Genomic DNA, 14,819 nt, shown 5'->3' on the forward strand with positions numbered 1-14,819 from the left:
CAGGGCAATAATTCGAGGTTTCTAAGAATTCCCAGAACGTGTAGATAGAGTTCCCGCGGTAAAAAGACGAGTTCAGATTCCTCTTGAGTGGGCCATTAAGTGCACCTTTAAGTTTTCCACACCGCAGTAAGTACGCTGCAGCCTAATGTGCTATCGCTTGCCTTATTGTGATGGTCATGTAATGTCTCATAATGTACAGTAGACTCGACGCGACGCTTTTTATTAGCGTAAGCAAAGTGGCTGTTACAAGAGCGGTCGCTTTCGATGACTAAGCCCAGATAATTTGCTACGGAAGAATACTGTACAGACCTACAAGAGTAACATCAAGAGCCCGACTAAAGTAAAACAAAAGGGCAGTCGAGGCTTACCGTCTTCTAAGGATTACGAATGCACATTAGTTGTGTCTTAAAAAAATTTATGTAATTAAGTTACTTCGAAACTAGTCCACTGATTTTGCGGCAGCAGACTGTAATGAAGAAATCGCGCCATACTAATTATTAGCCGAACTTAAACTCACGATATCATCGTCGATAAAGAGAAGCGGGAAGCAAGTTGTGAACGGGATTTAATAAATATTGAATAATAATGCACTGAATATAGATAGACCCCTGGGGGCTTCAGTATTAATCATCAAGAAAGGCCTATGAAGGTCTCCTACTCTAACAAGCTGATGCCAACTTGGAAGTCTCCATATATTACACTCGAGGAACCCTAACCCCTTCTCGCCCCTTTCCTCTCCGCCATCACAGCGTGCTGACAACAGCAGTCCACAACGCGTCGAAAAAACAAATCTCTGGCATCCCAAGGGTTTTTTTCCCGGGGCAGAGCACTCGGCATTCATCTCTGCACGCGGGGAAGAGTCGAAGCAAGACATTCGTTGGGTGGCTGAGTTGTCGGGAAAGTCTGTACAGAAAAGGACTTCTCAGGACGACTGCTCAGACAGCGACTTTCGGCGTCCCTGCTCTTGGGCTGTCAGCACCTGGAACGAAAGATGTGTTGGCGTCTTGATTAACAGAACACTCTAAAATAGGTTTAGAAGAATTTCTATTTGTGCTAGATGGTTCATTTCGATCCAGAAAGGAAAACAGTGGCGCCAAAAAAAACAAAAACACACACACAGTAGCAGAACGACGCAGTACAAGCGCTTGCCTTTTGCCTTGCCCTACGTCGCTCTTCCGCTGTGTGTGTGTTTTTTAGGCGATACTGTTTTCCTTTTTGGCTCTTAAATAGGGTCCGTAAATAGGACCGAAATACTTATTCGAAGCAAACCTTCAGTCTAATTTTCACTACGAGCGATTGTAAGAGGACGCGATAATTTTTGTGAAGGAGTGAAGCGCTGACTGGTACTCTCACTATCACAGTGTTGCGGTAACGACGCACTTTAACTCAACGATACATTGCAAAGGGCAAGTGCGATTTCTCATCTGGCCAACGGATTAAAGGTGGAATCCGTGGGGAAGACAGTTGCGTGTACAAACCCAGAACTAAGGCTTCCTGCTTCCTCGGCACTCGCGCTTTTCGAAGGAGAATAATAAAGACAACCTCATTGATCATGCGTGCATCGTCCACCGATGCAGCTCGATTATTAACCATCTGTGTTCGTTTCGCGCTTATTTACAGAGAGGTGTAGCGACATTCAGAAAAAGTTGATGTCACATGCGATGGGCGGGAACTACAATTCGGAAACGTGATACTGCCTTATTCTATGTACAAAAGTTAGCTCAAAATAAGACACATTCACAAGAAAGATGGACAAGACAACGCGCTTCCATCTTTCTTGTGAATGTGTCTTATTTTGCGTTAACCTTTCTACATAGAACTATGCACCAACTAGCCCAGCAACAAGGGTTACTTGAATAGTGCTTTATCTTTCTTTTTCCCGCTCAAAGTGTGCATACTTACAGTCTCCAGCGCAGACTCTTGGATGCAAGAGTTGCAGGGAGCGCCCCCCTCCGAGGCGACTGGACAGTGGATGATGTAAGTGGTCGAGTTCACTGCTGTCCGGTGCACGCATTCCCTGCGCACAGTAGGTGGAATGGAGAGAAGGTAACCTTGTCGGCGTTCCCCTATGCACAGTGCACGAATACATTCAATGTGATTCACAGAGAATGCTTAAAGTATCTGTATATAAAACTTACGCTTCACGTGTACACGTTCAATCAGTTTGCTGGAGAAACACAAAGCATAATCTCGGGGCACCAAAACGAGTACACAGAGGTACGGTTTGTCTCTTGAATTTCGCAAGATATCACTTCTCATGGGCGCTTTGATCTCAGAACTGTTGTCTTTTACATTTAAATCCACTTGTACATGTCTTTAAGCGCGAGTGAAAGTAAGCGACCGGACGTCGCCTTGATGACCGAACGCTCGGAAGATGGCGCTATATGATGACGGATGACGCTATAGTCCGTGTCGCTAATGCGTCGTGCCTGTGCTCGTTTTTGTGCCTCGCAATCGACATGAACAGCTGCTAACTAAACCGAACCACACTTTTGATCCAGGCATTGCCTTACCTGCACAGCAAGTGTCCGCACCACAGGAGGTCGACCATTTCACCGTACGGAGTCGTGGCCAAGCACAGGCCGCACTCAACCGGTAGAGATGAGGACGGCATTGCTGACGTAGTGACCTGTTCATCAGCAGTGCTGATCACTGAGTAGGTGCTCTAGAGTTTTAAAAAAGGGAGGAAAAAAGGGAACCAGACATTATTTTATTTGTGATGAGCGCTCCGGTGTATGCAAGCTGTAAAAGTGTACTCCATAATTCAGTGATGTACCCATGCTGGGACAGTTGTGGTTTCGTCGTAGCAAGGGAACATGTCTTATTACAACGGCCAGCCTGCACCGGTGACAGGCCGATATCAGCTCAGTACGAACAGCGTTACTCGAGCATCACTCACACTGCAAAGCGTGCTACCTAGCTTACAACCTGCGTAGCGTTAAGCTTTGTAGTTGTCCTTTTCTCGCGCTTAAAACGGTATTTTATTTTAAAAACTGTATCCGTACATTAAGAGCATCACATTTCGGCACTTAACAAGCAAGACAATATTATCTTATGTATTTGCATTGTTTATTTATTTTTTGCCCTCTTTTTTAGGCCCCCTTGTGTCCCCCAACGATTAAGCTGGTTAAAATCCTTGCTATTCAATAAAAAGGCTTCTATCTAGCTGACAGGTGCACCTGAGGAATTGCAGTCACATCTGTATATTTTACCGCACCCTATTTGAGACTTCAAGAGTGACTGCTCGCTTCTTCGGCGCTCTCTAGCGTCGAGTTTTGGTTTATTAGAGAGTTTTAGTTTCACGTACGTACAGAGTTCACGTACGCAAACGTGAGAACTCTACGTAGCATACGCGCATGTCGTTTCAAACCCTTTTAGTTGCACGTACGCGACAGACGCCGCGCGTAGTGTTCCTGTATATGCTCCCGCAGGGAGCAGAGTTGCGCGTCTGTTTTCCCTTGCCGCTCCGAACGTCATTCCCCGAGAGGCAATCACATGATTTTCGTGACGTCAAGTGTTCAACTTTCCGCGGGGAAGCTGACTTCACAGGCATAGGAACACTACACAAGGGGACAGCCCCTCCTATCTTGAGCCCAGTCTGCTTTGTTATCCGACTGAGGGGGTATTGTGAAGCCCCCACAGGGACGAGGAGGGGTGCCTCTAAACAGCGCTCTAGTGAGGCTCCTGCCACACGAGAAGCAGCTTTCCCGCATAGCTTGGAACAAAATGGCGGACCTTTGCGCAAATCTGCTCCCTGCGGGAGCATACAGGAGCACTAGCCGCGCGTAGGGTGCCTCGATGCGCGCGCCCTCTCCGCCGCTCCGTGCAGGGTGGGGACAACCGCGTCGTCTGCTGCAGTGTCCGCCATATTTGAGCCCACTCGTTTCAGAACACTGGAGGTAAGCTTCTCTGCGCAGCGAAGGCCCCTTCACCATCGCGGCGAAACAGGTTTTGGAGGCAGAAATAGGGTGCATCGCTGGGGACATCTATTGTTGCCGAACCCTTTCCTACAGGCTTCTGCCCTGTGTTGCTTTCACAATAAAGAGATTAGGGGCCGCTCTCCCAAGCCATTGCTGCGGTTACAATGCACCCTCCCCGGGCTGCATTCCTGAAGGAAATTTGAAACGCAGCTGTGCCAAGGTGCTCGCCTGGCCGTGCACACCATAACATAAAGGAATAAAAGTCGTTTGCGCTGCACCCAACTCTTCTCCCTCGGAAAGTTCGCGTCGCAATCGTAAAGGTGTTTTTTTTTTATGCAGAAAAGCTGACTTACGGAGTTTTGTAAATTGTCTGGGACTCAGTGCGCTGACTCGCAAAAACAGTGTTTATCTCGTTCGCCGCAACGTATTAGTCAATATTAAATGCTGAGAATGATAAGGCTTATTAATGAAACATTTTACCCCCTCAGAATCAAATGGACGCAATCTGTAGGCCCTTGGACATTCGTAGTCGTTTGATCCTTGGCATCGCTTGTTTTTGTTTGTTAATTTCTGCAGGTAAAAAAAAGAAACAATGCTGTGGTACAGGAGTTTGCACTGTAGCTGTAATATACAATGCAGCTGCATAATTCGTGCAGCTTTTTTTCATGTAAAGTAACCACTTTAACAAAGCATGGGATAATTTCGGCGCCTTCATACCTTCACCGAAAACATTAAGTGAACGCAAACTTGACTGTGAAAAATACTCTCATGAAAAGGCAAAAAAATAACATCTATCAACAGAGCTTATATTGGGAAAATGCGCGTGTCTCATCGACTGAGGAAGTTTTTCTTATATAGTGTGAAGAGTTAATGAGAAACGTAAGTGCATAAATTTCACTTACTTAGGAGTTGTAATAATGCAGTTTATTTATGTTGTAAATTATTAAAGCTACTGTCAAAAAATAGGAGACAAGCGAACTATGGTGAATTTGACATTTATACACAATATTTACAAATCTCTTCACGGCAAGCTGACGCCAGCACACGTTTTGCTTGCATGTCCATTGACTTTTTTTTCTTCCAGTTGTCGCAGGTGAATTCGCAGCCTCGTTCGAGCGTAGGTCGAGTATAACAACTTCTGAATGATTTCGTTGTGAACCTGGCATGTTTCAACATTAAACGGAACCATTTGTCTTAGGTATGTTATCACAGCCTGCACTGGAGATTTCATAGTTAGAAGGCTTTCCGCCCATTCTGTGATGCCCTTAAAATGCTCCTCGCACGACTTCAGCACTTTCATCACTTCAGGACTGGGGTAATGCAGGTTGTCGCCATTTTCGAGGTACTCCTTCAGCCTTGTGAGATATGCATTTTCAGCGTCACTAGAACCGAGCAGAGTAGCTTTGCACTGCTCGCAATTATTTATGGCTTTCAGAATACCTTTAACGAGGAATCCGGCAATATGGAACAGAATGCTGCATTCAGTCGATGTTAGCGCTTCAATGAAAAGAACCTCCGAGTCATCGATTTCCTTTACCTCGGCTTCAGCGAGTTCACGTTTCCCGTTTGACAGAAGGTCAACCAGGTACTCAGAATCGTCAACACTGTAGCTGGTGGTAGACGGCGTGTGCAAAAATTGGCTTATGCACACAAGTTTCAGTGCGCATTTCATATCATAGGCGTCTGGGACAGGCTTCCTGAGACGAACCACAGAGAAAAGATTCTCAAGGCAATCTTGTAGCAGCCTGCTGGTGAGTAAGAAGCTGTAGCCCTCCGAGTTCAAAAGAATGTCTTGCAGTCGAAGCACGACCGTTGTGGAGATCAGGAGGCCCGCCTGCGATGGCTTCCACTGAGACGTGCTGCCCATGCTCATCCCTTGAAAGGTGTTTAGAGCCAGGTTTAGAGTTTCCAGAGCTCTATGATGCTTCGCCACATCGTGCAGACTTAGGGCAACAGATGGATGACGCGACGACATTAATGCGTACCATCTTGATACCAGCTCTAAAAACCAAGCTGTTGTTTCTGCCTCTATGTCCAGCACTTTTTCCTTGATGAGGTATCGGATTGCACTGGGAGCTTCTCTGAAAAATTGCACGGCAAGTCCGACTTTCATTTTCGTAAAATGTCCAGATGAGACATGGGCTTCAGAGAGCTTCGGTGCGAGCTTTAGCTCCCTTTCCTTGTCGAACTCCAGCACAGCATGCACATGATCCAGTTTCACTTCACGTGAGGGAAGATCGCACTGGCTGGCTGTTGCTTCACTTAATGTAAATGCATGAGATGTTATCAACTGACCTTTAATATTCTTCAAAACATGAGCAGCGTCTGCGTTGAAGAACAACTCCATATCATTGAGCGAAGGGTGTGGTATTGAGCAGGTTGTCTTCGAATTTCGGTGGCTAGAAAATCCCAGCTCACGCCACATCGCTCGATTTGAGGCGCCCATGTCGGACGTTACAACCCGAACTCTGAGGGAAATATCGGCGCAGAGTTGGACAACTTGCAGAACAATGTCCTTGAGCGTGCGGCCATCCACATGGCTTCCAGTGAAATGATAAGCTATCACCTGCTTCCATCGCTGGTTGAGACCTCCAACCATAAACACCAGAGCGTGATTAGCAGGCTCATCTGGCTTTTGTGGCAATGTCACTCCCCCATACACAATGTCTTCAGCGCGGTCAAGCTGAAACCCTCTGGCAATCTCCATCTCATCGATAAAGAGGACGCAGTCTTTTTCTACATCTTCCATGCCTTGTGCCTTCGCTTGGAGAAGTTCTACAACGTCTGTAAGAATTCCTGGTGAGAACTTGAGCCAGTGGAGGCGACGAGATAGAGTTCTTTCTGCCGGAAGTGGATAGCCGAGCTGTCTGAGAGTTCTGTAACCAGACTTCCCACAAGAAAACCTCAGTTGAAGCCCCTGTTTAATAGTCTGCGGCGACCAGATGCTTCCCTTGTTGCTTTTTCGGGAAAGTGCACGAACTTGATCTTTATTTAAAAATTTTATCCTTTTTTTAAAGTGCTCTACGGCGCTTTTTAGCTTTCGCACCTTCTTTCTAAGAGAGTTAATAGTCAAGTTGGCTTTTTTATGCACTTCTTGAAGTTGTCTGTGGTTCTTTCTCACATCTTCCAGTTGTTTTCTCTGTTGAGCGCAACAACTACTGGATGAATGTGCATCGCAGCCTTCATTTTGCTCTGTTTGTCCATCGCTAGGCTGATAGACAACCTCTTCACTTAAGTTCGTTCCCCCAGGCTCATCGCAATCCGCAAAAACGCCAGGTCCTTGTTCCTGCACTGTTGAGTTTGATGTAGTTGGTAGAGCGGGTGTGCCTCTCTCCTTAGGAGCCTTTCTTTGGTGGTGGACCATAGCTGCACAAACAAAAGGAAATGCAAGAGCAGAAATGAGTGAAGTTCGTCAGAATTTCTCAGTGTCGGCAGTTATTTCATAGCTGCGCGAACCATAACCTAAAAGCGAAAATTTTAAGCTTGAAAAGTTCCAATTCCAATTCAATTCCAATTCCAATTTATTTCAACATCAATACCCACAGACACTGATGTCACGGACAGTGGGCAAAAAGCCACAAAAATAGGGCTTGGCAGCGCCCACTGACCGTCTTCTTGACAGCGACACAGCAGTGCAAATATACATTAGATATGAGCAAGACATGAAATCAATGAAAAGAACTTGTGCAAAAAAACTAGGCAGGTAACACTTTGCATACAAAAAATAATGATAGGAAAGTAACAATATCACCACACATCTGAACAAACAGTCAATAAATAAGTGCAAAAAACACAGAGGCGAACGCGTTGTAACTTGAAAAAAAAAATATATATATATATGTGTGCGTAATCAGTTAAGTAATTTCGGCAGTTGAAATCGCAGCATCTGGTCACCATATTTTGTGCGGTTACACGGAACCTCCCAAGTCTCGTGATAGCGAGTGTCCCGAACATTTCTGTTTAGTGTTAGACTCGATATAATTTCAAGAGTTTTGTTTTTCTTTCTGATACCTGTTTGATAACGATTTCTGAGAGTATGGTGATAAAGTTCAGGAAGCGGCACTAATTTTAACTCCCTGAATAGTGGTTCGGAATGAGCAAGGTATGGGACATTCATGATCGCTCGAACAGCCTTCTTTTGTATTATATGTAACTGATTAATGTTTGATAAAGTGGTTGTCCCCCAGACTAAATAACAGTAGTTTATTATTGACATAAAAAGAGAGTTATATATAAAGCGTTTTACACATGTAGGGAGGCAATGTCTCAATTTAGAAAGTACTCCGGATACTCTGGATATTTTCCTAATGATTGTATCTACTTGCAGATCCCAAGACGTGTACTGTTCAAAGAGCACTCCCAAACATTTGGCAACAGGCACAATTTCAATGACAAAGTTTTAAAATTGCAATTGGTAATGCAATTGGTACTGCATTTAGAAGGCCAGATTTTAAGCGCTATTATTCTAACTCATGAGTCACAACAGTGATGCACATCATATTTGCCATCAATAATAAAATATAGTGCAACTTACGTCTGAACGAAAAAATGGTTGGAACAGCGTTTGACTTTAGCAGCTTCCTTCCATCCGCGCGGTGATTCTCGTAGCAGTTGTCTTCGAAATGGGCCTGCATAAGAAAATTAATTCAGGCGTCCAGTATGTAGTACAAACAGAAAGAAATGCCCCTTTTGAAAGATACACAAGTTCTGGCACTGCTCCAGCGATGTTAAGGAGTCGCGCACACTCGGCAGCTGCATTTATCAAATCCTAAAAGTCAGACTAATAATGGCTGCGCACAAGGGAAATAGCCGGCACTGCACAATAACTGCGCCAACGTTAGAAATGCCAGATAGAAGCAACAAGTTCTTAGCGAAGCTACTATATACGAAAGCTCACATTCACGGGAGTTTTACCAAAAGTAACTAATTCCTGGCTTCGTCAAACAGCCTTGGAACAAATAAAAACTCTACAAAACTATTGTCAAAGTTTCTGACGCTTCTGACGCATGTCTCTTGATGCGTTTGCTTTTAGGGCCATTTGAAAAATTAATCAAGAACCTGTCGGCTCTAAGCTAACCGACTACAAGCAAGCAGTCTGTTATTGCATAAATGCCGAGTGCTTCTGCAACGCTTCACTGTATATAACTAATATTACCGTTAGTTGTGTTTATTAGCCTGTGCACAGAAATACAAAATCCATGTCCACACCTGCGAGTTATGAAAATGATTTTCCGCCACTCATCTGCTGTATAATTCCTCCTTATATATGTTTCATAAAAGATGTAGTCACGTAGCGTGCGTAGTTACAGCCTTTCCAGGAACACTAACACAACTTCCAGCGCACATATTAAATGTAAACCTGCAGCGACAGACATAACTACAAAAAATCGCAACCGTCCAAATAATCACTGTACTTACATTGCATATGCGCGAAGAGTTTGCAGGCTGCCATTTGTCCCGCTTTATCTTCACCGTCCAGAGGAGCCTTCTTTTAGGGTCTCTTGGGAATGAAAACATTCTCCAGCCATTTCTGGAGTGGTTTGAGCACAGTGGCACGCAACAGCCAGGCATCTTGCGAGTTTTGAAACCGAAGAAAACTGCGACCGGGCGGACGCGCGACCACGCACGTGCAACCGGCCCGTGGGGAAGCGAGGAGTGGGCTCAAATATGGCTGCCCTCTTCCGCGGCGGCGGCACTGACCCTGTCAAAGGATGGCTCCACCCTGCACGGAGCGGCGGAGAGGGCGCGCGCATCGAGGCACCCTAGCCGCGCGTTCTTCTTAGCGCCATCTACTGGAAGATGAAGACACTGCGGTAGCCACTCTAAGACAAGACGAGTCAAAGTCAAGCCAGTCGAACTGTGTCAGAGCGCTGTTTCGTTAGGCTTAACAGCTGGGAAATCGCCCTTACATCTGAAAAACAAAAGCTATTTGTCGCGTGAAACTTTATGCGAGGGTAAGAATGGGCAAATCGATGACGAATACAACAGTTTAGAACACGATATCGCGTCGAGGGATTCGCGACGAAGCTGTTATCCCTGTGAAGTGGAGGGCAGGGCGCCGCCATGTTTGTCAACGCTAGGTACGCAAGCAACGCAAAGACCGCAACGTAAAAATCCGAATCTCACGTACGTACTTGAGACTCGCGCATACCCTTTGCGTTCTGCGCATGCGCACTGGTCACCCATAAGAGCTCTACGTGAAGCCGCTACGTACGTGAAACTAAAACTTTCTATTGTTTATAGGAGTTTTTTTTTATTCGAAAAGTGTGCCATGAGGCATAAGTTGAAAAAAGGGGAAGGAATGCGGGAGATTGAAAGTTAAAAGAAGGAGTGAAGACCCGTTTCGCTGACGTAGTCGCAAGCGTCCCAAAGCGACTCAGGCTATGATTGACGCCGTAGTGAAGGGCTACGGAATTTTCGACCAGCGGGGGTTCTTTAACGTGCCCTGACATCGCACAGTACACGGGTCTCAAGCATTTCACCTCCACCGAAATTCAACCGCCGTGGCCGGGATCGAGCCCGCTTCATTCGGGTCAGCAGCAGAGCACCATAACCACTGAGCCACCACGGCCGGCGGCTTTTTACTGTCGAGTATCTTGGAAGACGTGGACGAAGGTTTGCATACCTGATGTTGCCGAATAAATTTCGGTGACTGTCGGGGAAGCTCGGGTACAAAATAGCGTTATTCCAAACTTAACCACATTTCGTCTTCACTTCTGGATGTTTGGCTTCCTCTACAGTTTAATTTAAGTGAGGCTGCACTGCTGCCGACGCCTTGACGGCTAGCCAACGGCCTCACAGCCCTCGGTTATTCGACAAAACACTACATTCGGGACTCCTCTGCACGGATTGCTTGCACCTTGTCTCCTGCATGTACTAGAGGCGCTGCGCCACTAAGCATGTTATATTTTGCGGCAGAGTTGCCTCAAGTCATATAATAATCTTGTTTCTCTCGAAATGTAGCCGCAGCAGCAGTTGTTTGTACGTGCCTAAACCAGACAACCCATTCAGTATGCGCCGAGATGAAACCTCCGCGTCCTCATCAAGGCCTATAAATAAAGGGTCCGAAGTTGAGGCTTGTTTCTAGCTTTCTCTTAATCTCTACGATTCACTCTGGTATGTCCAGTGAACAAAGAACTCCGCGGAACGAACAGTGCCATGCAGCCGTACATCCCATCAGCCATACAGTAACATGACCCAACTGCACAATGTCAACAGTTCCTTATCCACAGCAATTTGGACACATTGTATGTCCCTGGCCAGGCTGACAGGAATTAGTTTCCATTACTTATACCTACAAAAGAAAAAAAAAATATACAGAGCCCTCCCATAATCTTTAAAGAACCACATTTTTAAAACATTGCTCCTCCTTACTGTGTTCTTCTCAAGTGTGGCCGCGGAATTTGTTCTGTGAACATTGGAGGGATGGAGAGCAGAATATGCCTCATGTAAATTGCACTAGAGAATGTCGCGAAACGACAATAATATCGATAATTTAGAATCTAATTGGTGTGTAGTAAAGCCCCAAAATGTCTTATTTTTTCTGAGTCATGTTTCAAATCTTTATTTGAAAGTCATTAACTGAGTACGTTGCACTGCGTGTACAGGCGGCGGCACCCCAGAACTCGTGCAAGAGTTGTGAGCCGAGTTCGTATTATTATTATTTTCATAAAATCAGCCAAGAAAGATCAAAAAGAAAATAAAAAACATAACTTTAAGAACATAAGGGATGCGCATTAGCATTACATATTCAACAAAATATGCTGTGTTAGTATCCTATAAAACTCATGGTATCTATTTATACTTGTAATGTATTGCAGTAGCGCGTTCCAATTGTTAATGGCAGCATATGTAAATGAATAAGCGCCGTAATTAGTTCTAATGCCCGGGACCTGCAGAACAGCTGTAGATGATCGATTATAGAGTAAGTGGTGGTGCGTTGCAGAAGTCTTACTGTACGGCAAATTAAGATATTCTTTAGTATTTTCAGCATTAAATTGGCAACGAATTTCATAGACGTTTAGACTGTTAAGTAGCTGAAAGGTGAAAGCAACAGATCCTCGTCTACGCGAAAATACCACTATGCGCAAAGCAGTATTGTACGATCCCGCACATCCATAGACTGCAACCACCTTCACGCATGAGTCGTAATTAATAATAATAATAATAATAATAATAATTGGTTTTGGGGGGAAAGGAAATGGCGCAGTATCTGTCTCATATATCGTTGGACACCTGAACCGCGCCGTAAGGGAAGGGATAAAGGCAGGGAGTGAAAGAAGTGATCAGTTGTTCTGCAAAAGGGAGGATTGTTGGGCCAGTTGGTTAATGATTCAAGACTGAAAACGGCGCGAAAAACGGGACAAGATAGAGAGAAGCAACACACACAGCTTCGCAAAACCGTCGCTGATAATATAGCAAAAAAAAAACTGTTGGCAAACTTCCATTTTACACCGCCAACTACAGCATTTATTTGCTACGCTTGCTTTCTTCACTAATGCGTTTAGCTGCAGGCTATGAAAACGAGTGAAAAAATATTCACTCTTTTCGGCGTACATGAGCCTGAGGGAATAACACTAAATGACGTGTATAAAAAGAACGGGCAGTTAAATATACTATTACACCGATGTAAATTAGCGTTTTGCACGTTTTTCAGCGCTACCAGGCAAGATACCCTTCGCTTGATTGTAAACAGAGTCGATTAGCCGTGAAATTAACAGTGTTCGTAATGGGCGTCATATGAGAGCAATTAAGTACAGGCCAGACGCTGCCACCCTTGGGTGTTTGGTTCTGTGAACTCTCTCGCGAACATAGATGCGAGTTTCGGCTCAACTGACTTCGATACAGCGGGTGCCACCAAAGTATTGCTTTTTCGGCGCAGCCTTGAGTGAAACAGGGATGCTAGATGGTTGGTTTTGGCCACACTGCACAGCAGTGGTGACTTTTTTGACGAGTGCACAATGTCCTCGAAGGCACCACAGCGAGTGAAGTCTGCAGCCTTCTGTTCCCTTCTGAGGAAGTCTCCACAGAGGGGCGCCCGCAGTATGGTGCATTGCGAAAATGCAGCCCCAAGTATATGTATGTTAGTTGGGTATACATGGCCATGCGCGACTAAGGTATATCTCTTAGACGGCACATACACCTACATTAAAGCCACAGGAAGCCCGCACTCTGTGTGACGTCTGTCATTACAACATGCAGGTAACAACATTTGAATTAATACCTAAACCATACCATGCACTTGTGGCTGTAATATCAGTTCGGTTGCCTCCTTGATGTTACACTTACTGCGAACTGCAGAAATACCTCACCTGTTCTTCCTAAGGCAGGCAAACTTTCATCACATAACGCTGCCTAGTGAACAATAAGCAAGACATGACCATATTTATGCAATCGAAGCCAGATGGAGTTAAGATAAAATGAATGGTGATAAGCTGTCGAAGCGTAAGAACAGGGTTGTAGTTTACGTATGCGAAAATCCCAGTAATCACCATGAAAATACCTTTTGCATCTCTTGATGCAACAGCTTTTGTTTGTGTATGTGATCCGCGCAAGACATGTGAAATGCGGAAACTTTTTCGCGTGTTTAAAACTGACTGGTCGTGGGTTCTTCCGCAGAGCTACCGCTTCTGGCGAGTGGAGAGCATGGTGGATACGACTGGTGTCTGTCTCCAGCCTCTCTTTAATGGAAGCGAACAGCAGCGTTTATGTGGAAAGCAATCATGACTGTAAGGCCCCGCTTCATCAACGCGTACTTTTCTTTTTATTACTTTAGCTTGCGGTCACTGCGGGCCTTCGGTCTAGGCGGAGAGCTATCAGTAAAGCTCAGTAAAACAAACGCGCAAGAGTCACGGTCCGCTTGAAAGCATCGCTGTGACGGCCCAAGGCTCCTAGCTTTGTTAAGCGCACCAAAAAAGCAAGCGGCGCCGCTTGGCATGAGGCGGCATTCCCACGGCAGCGGACGTCCACGCCGCGTTTGCGGAAATATGCGAACTGCCTCGTGTTCCGCGAATGACCCTTTCCTTTGCTGGTATTCTTGATGGCGCCGAAGCGTCTCGGGACTCCGCTATCTGACATTTCTGCGACGAATCAGTGGGTTAGTGGTCCCGCCAGTTAGCTGAAAAAAAAACAACAAAAAAACTCGTTATCCTTCCAGAGGCGACGCGCGGGTGCGGCGGAAAAGGAAAAGAGCATCACGCGATATGGGCAAAAGCTCCCGTGGGGGAGAGGGTTTGGTAGCGATAGCTACTCAGCGTGGCACCACTTGAGCTCCGTGGCGGCGCCGTTGGTCACGTGGGTTGGTGACGTGGTGCAGCCTATGGTCACATGATTGGTCACGTGGGTTGCTCACATGGTGCGAAGCAGCTGCTGCTGCTGGCGGCGCGGCGCCCAACAGCTGTGCGCATGCGCCGTGTCAAGTGGGACGAAGAAGGAGGAACGCCCAGAGAAACGGAGCGGCGAAAGACTGACTTTGCAATTCGACTGAGCGAGTTCCACATCCGCCGGATGTAGCTATCGCGTCACTCCAGGTTTAACCAGAGCTAAACCACCGCCATTTTCGGAATGTTTTCTTTTTTTTTTCCAAGCCCTGGGCTCGAGGTTGTGCCCTACCTTCAGGGCCTGTGGCTACCTTCAATGGTTATCGAACTTTAGGGCGAGCCTCAAGATATGACCGCCCCAAGTTCTTTGTAAAAATTGCAAAAATGCAAGCAAATGCATTAGACACCAGTCTGGATGAGCACTCCCCGCTCAGCACGTACTTTATTTATTTATTTATTTATTTGGTAATACTGTTAACCCTTCATGAGGGTCGTCACAGGGAGGGGACATAAACAAATACATTTCATAAGCACTTCAATAAGCAATCACAAATCAGAATTCAAACTTTGTACTCCATTT

At 45.7% G+C, this 14,819-nt stretch overlaps 1 protein-coding gene and 1 pseudogene across 2 annotated transcripts in view; both read right to left on the minus strand.

Moving 5' to 3' along the window:
• Window positions 1-210: 210 nt before the first annotated feature.
• The window catches only part of LOC144121003 (uncharacterized), a 58,268-nt gene continuing 43,659 nt past the window's right edge, over window positions 211-14,819 (minus strand). Inside the window, exons 8-10 of one of the 2 annotated variants that reach the window (XM_077653891.1) lie at window positions 2,514-2,665; window positions 1,903-2,017; window positions 211-979 (exon numbers count right to left, since the gene is read on the minus strand). In XM_077653891.1, the coding sequence (XP_077510017.1) occupies window positions 923-979; window positions 1,903-2,017; window positions 2,514-2,665 (324 nt within the window). In that variant the 3' untranslated portion in view covers window positions 211-922. The remainder of the gene's footprint in view (window positions 980-1,902; window positions 2,018-2,513; window positions 2,666-14,819) is intronic. The other variant, XM_077653892.1, reaches the window with a different exon arrangement.
• LOC144118307 (uncharacterized) lies at window positions 4,900-5,908 on the minus strand (annotated as a pseudogene).

Source organism: Amblyomma americanum, chromosome 2 (assembly GCF_052857255.1).
Source record: "Amblyomma americanum isolate KBUSLIRL-KWMA chromosome 2, ASM5285725v1, whole genome shotgun sequence".
Lineage (NCBI taxonomy): Eukaryota > Metazoa > Arthropoda > Arachnida > Ixodida > Ixodidae > Amblyomma > Amblyomma americanum.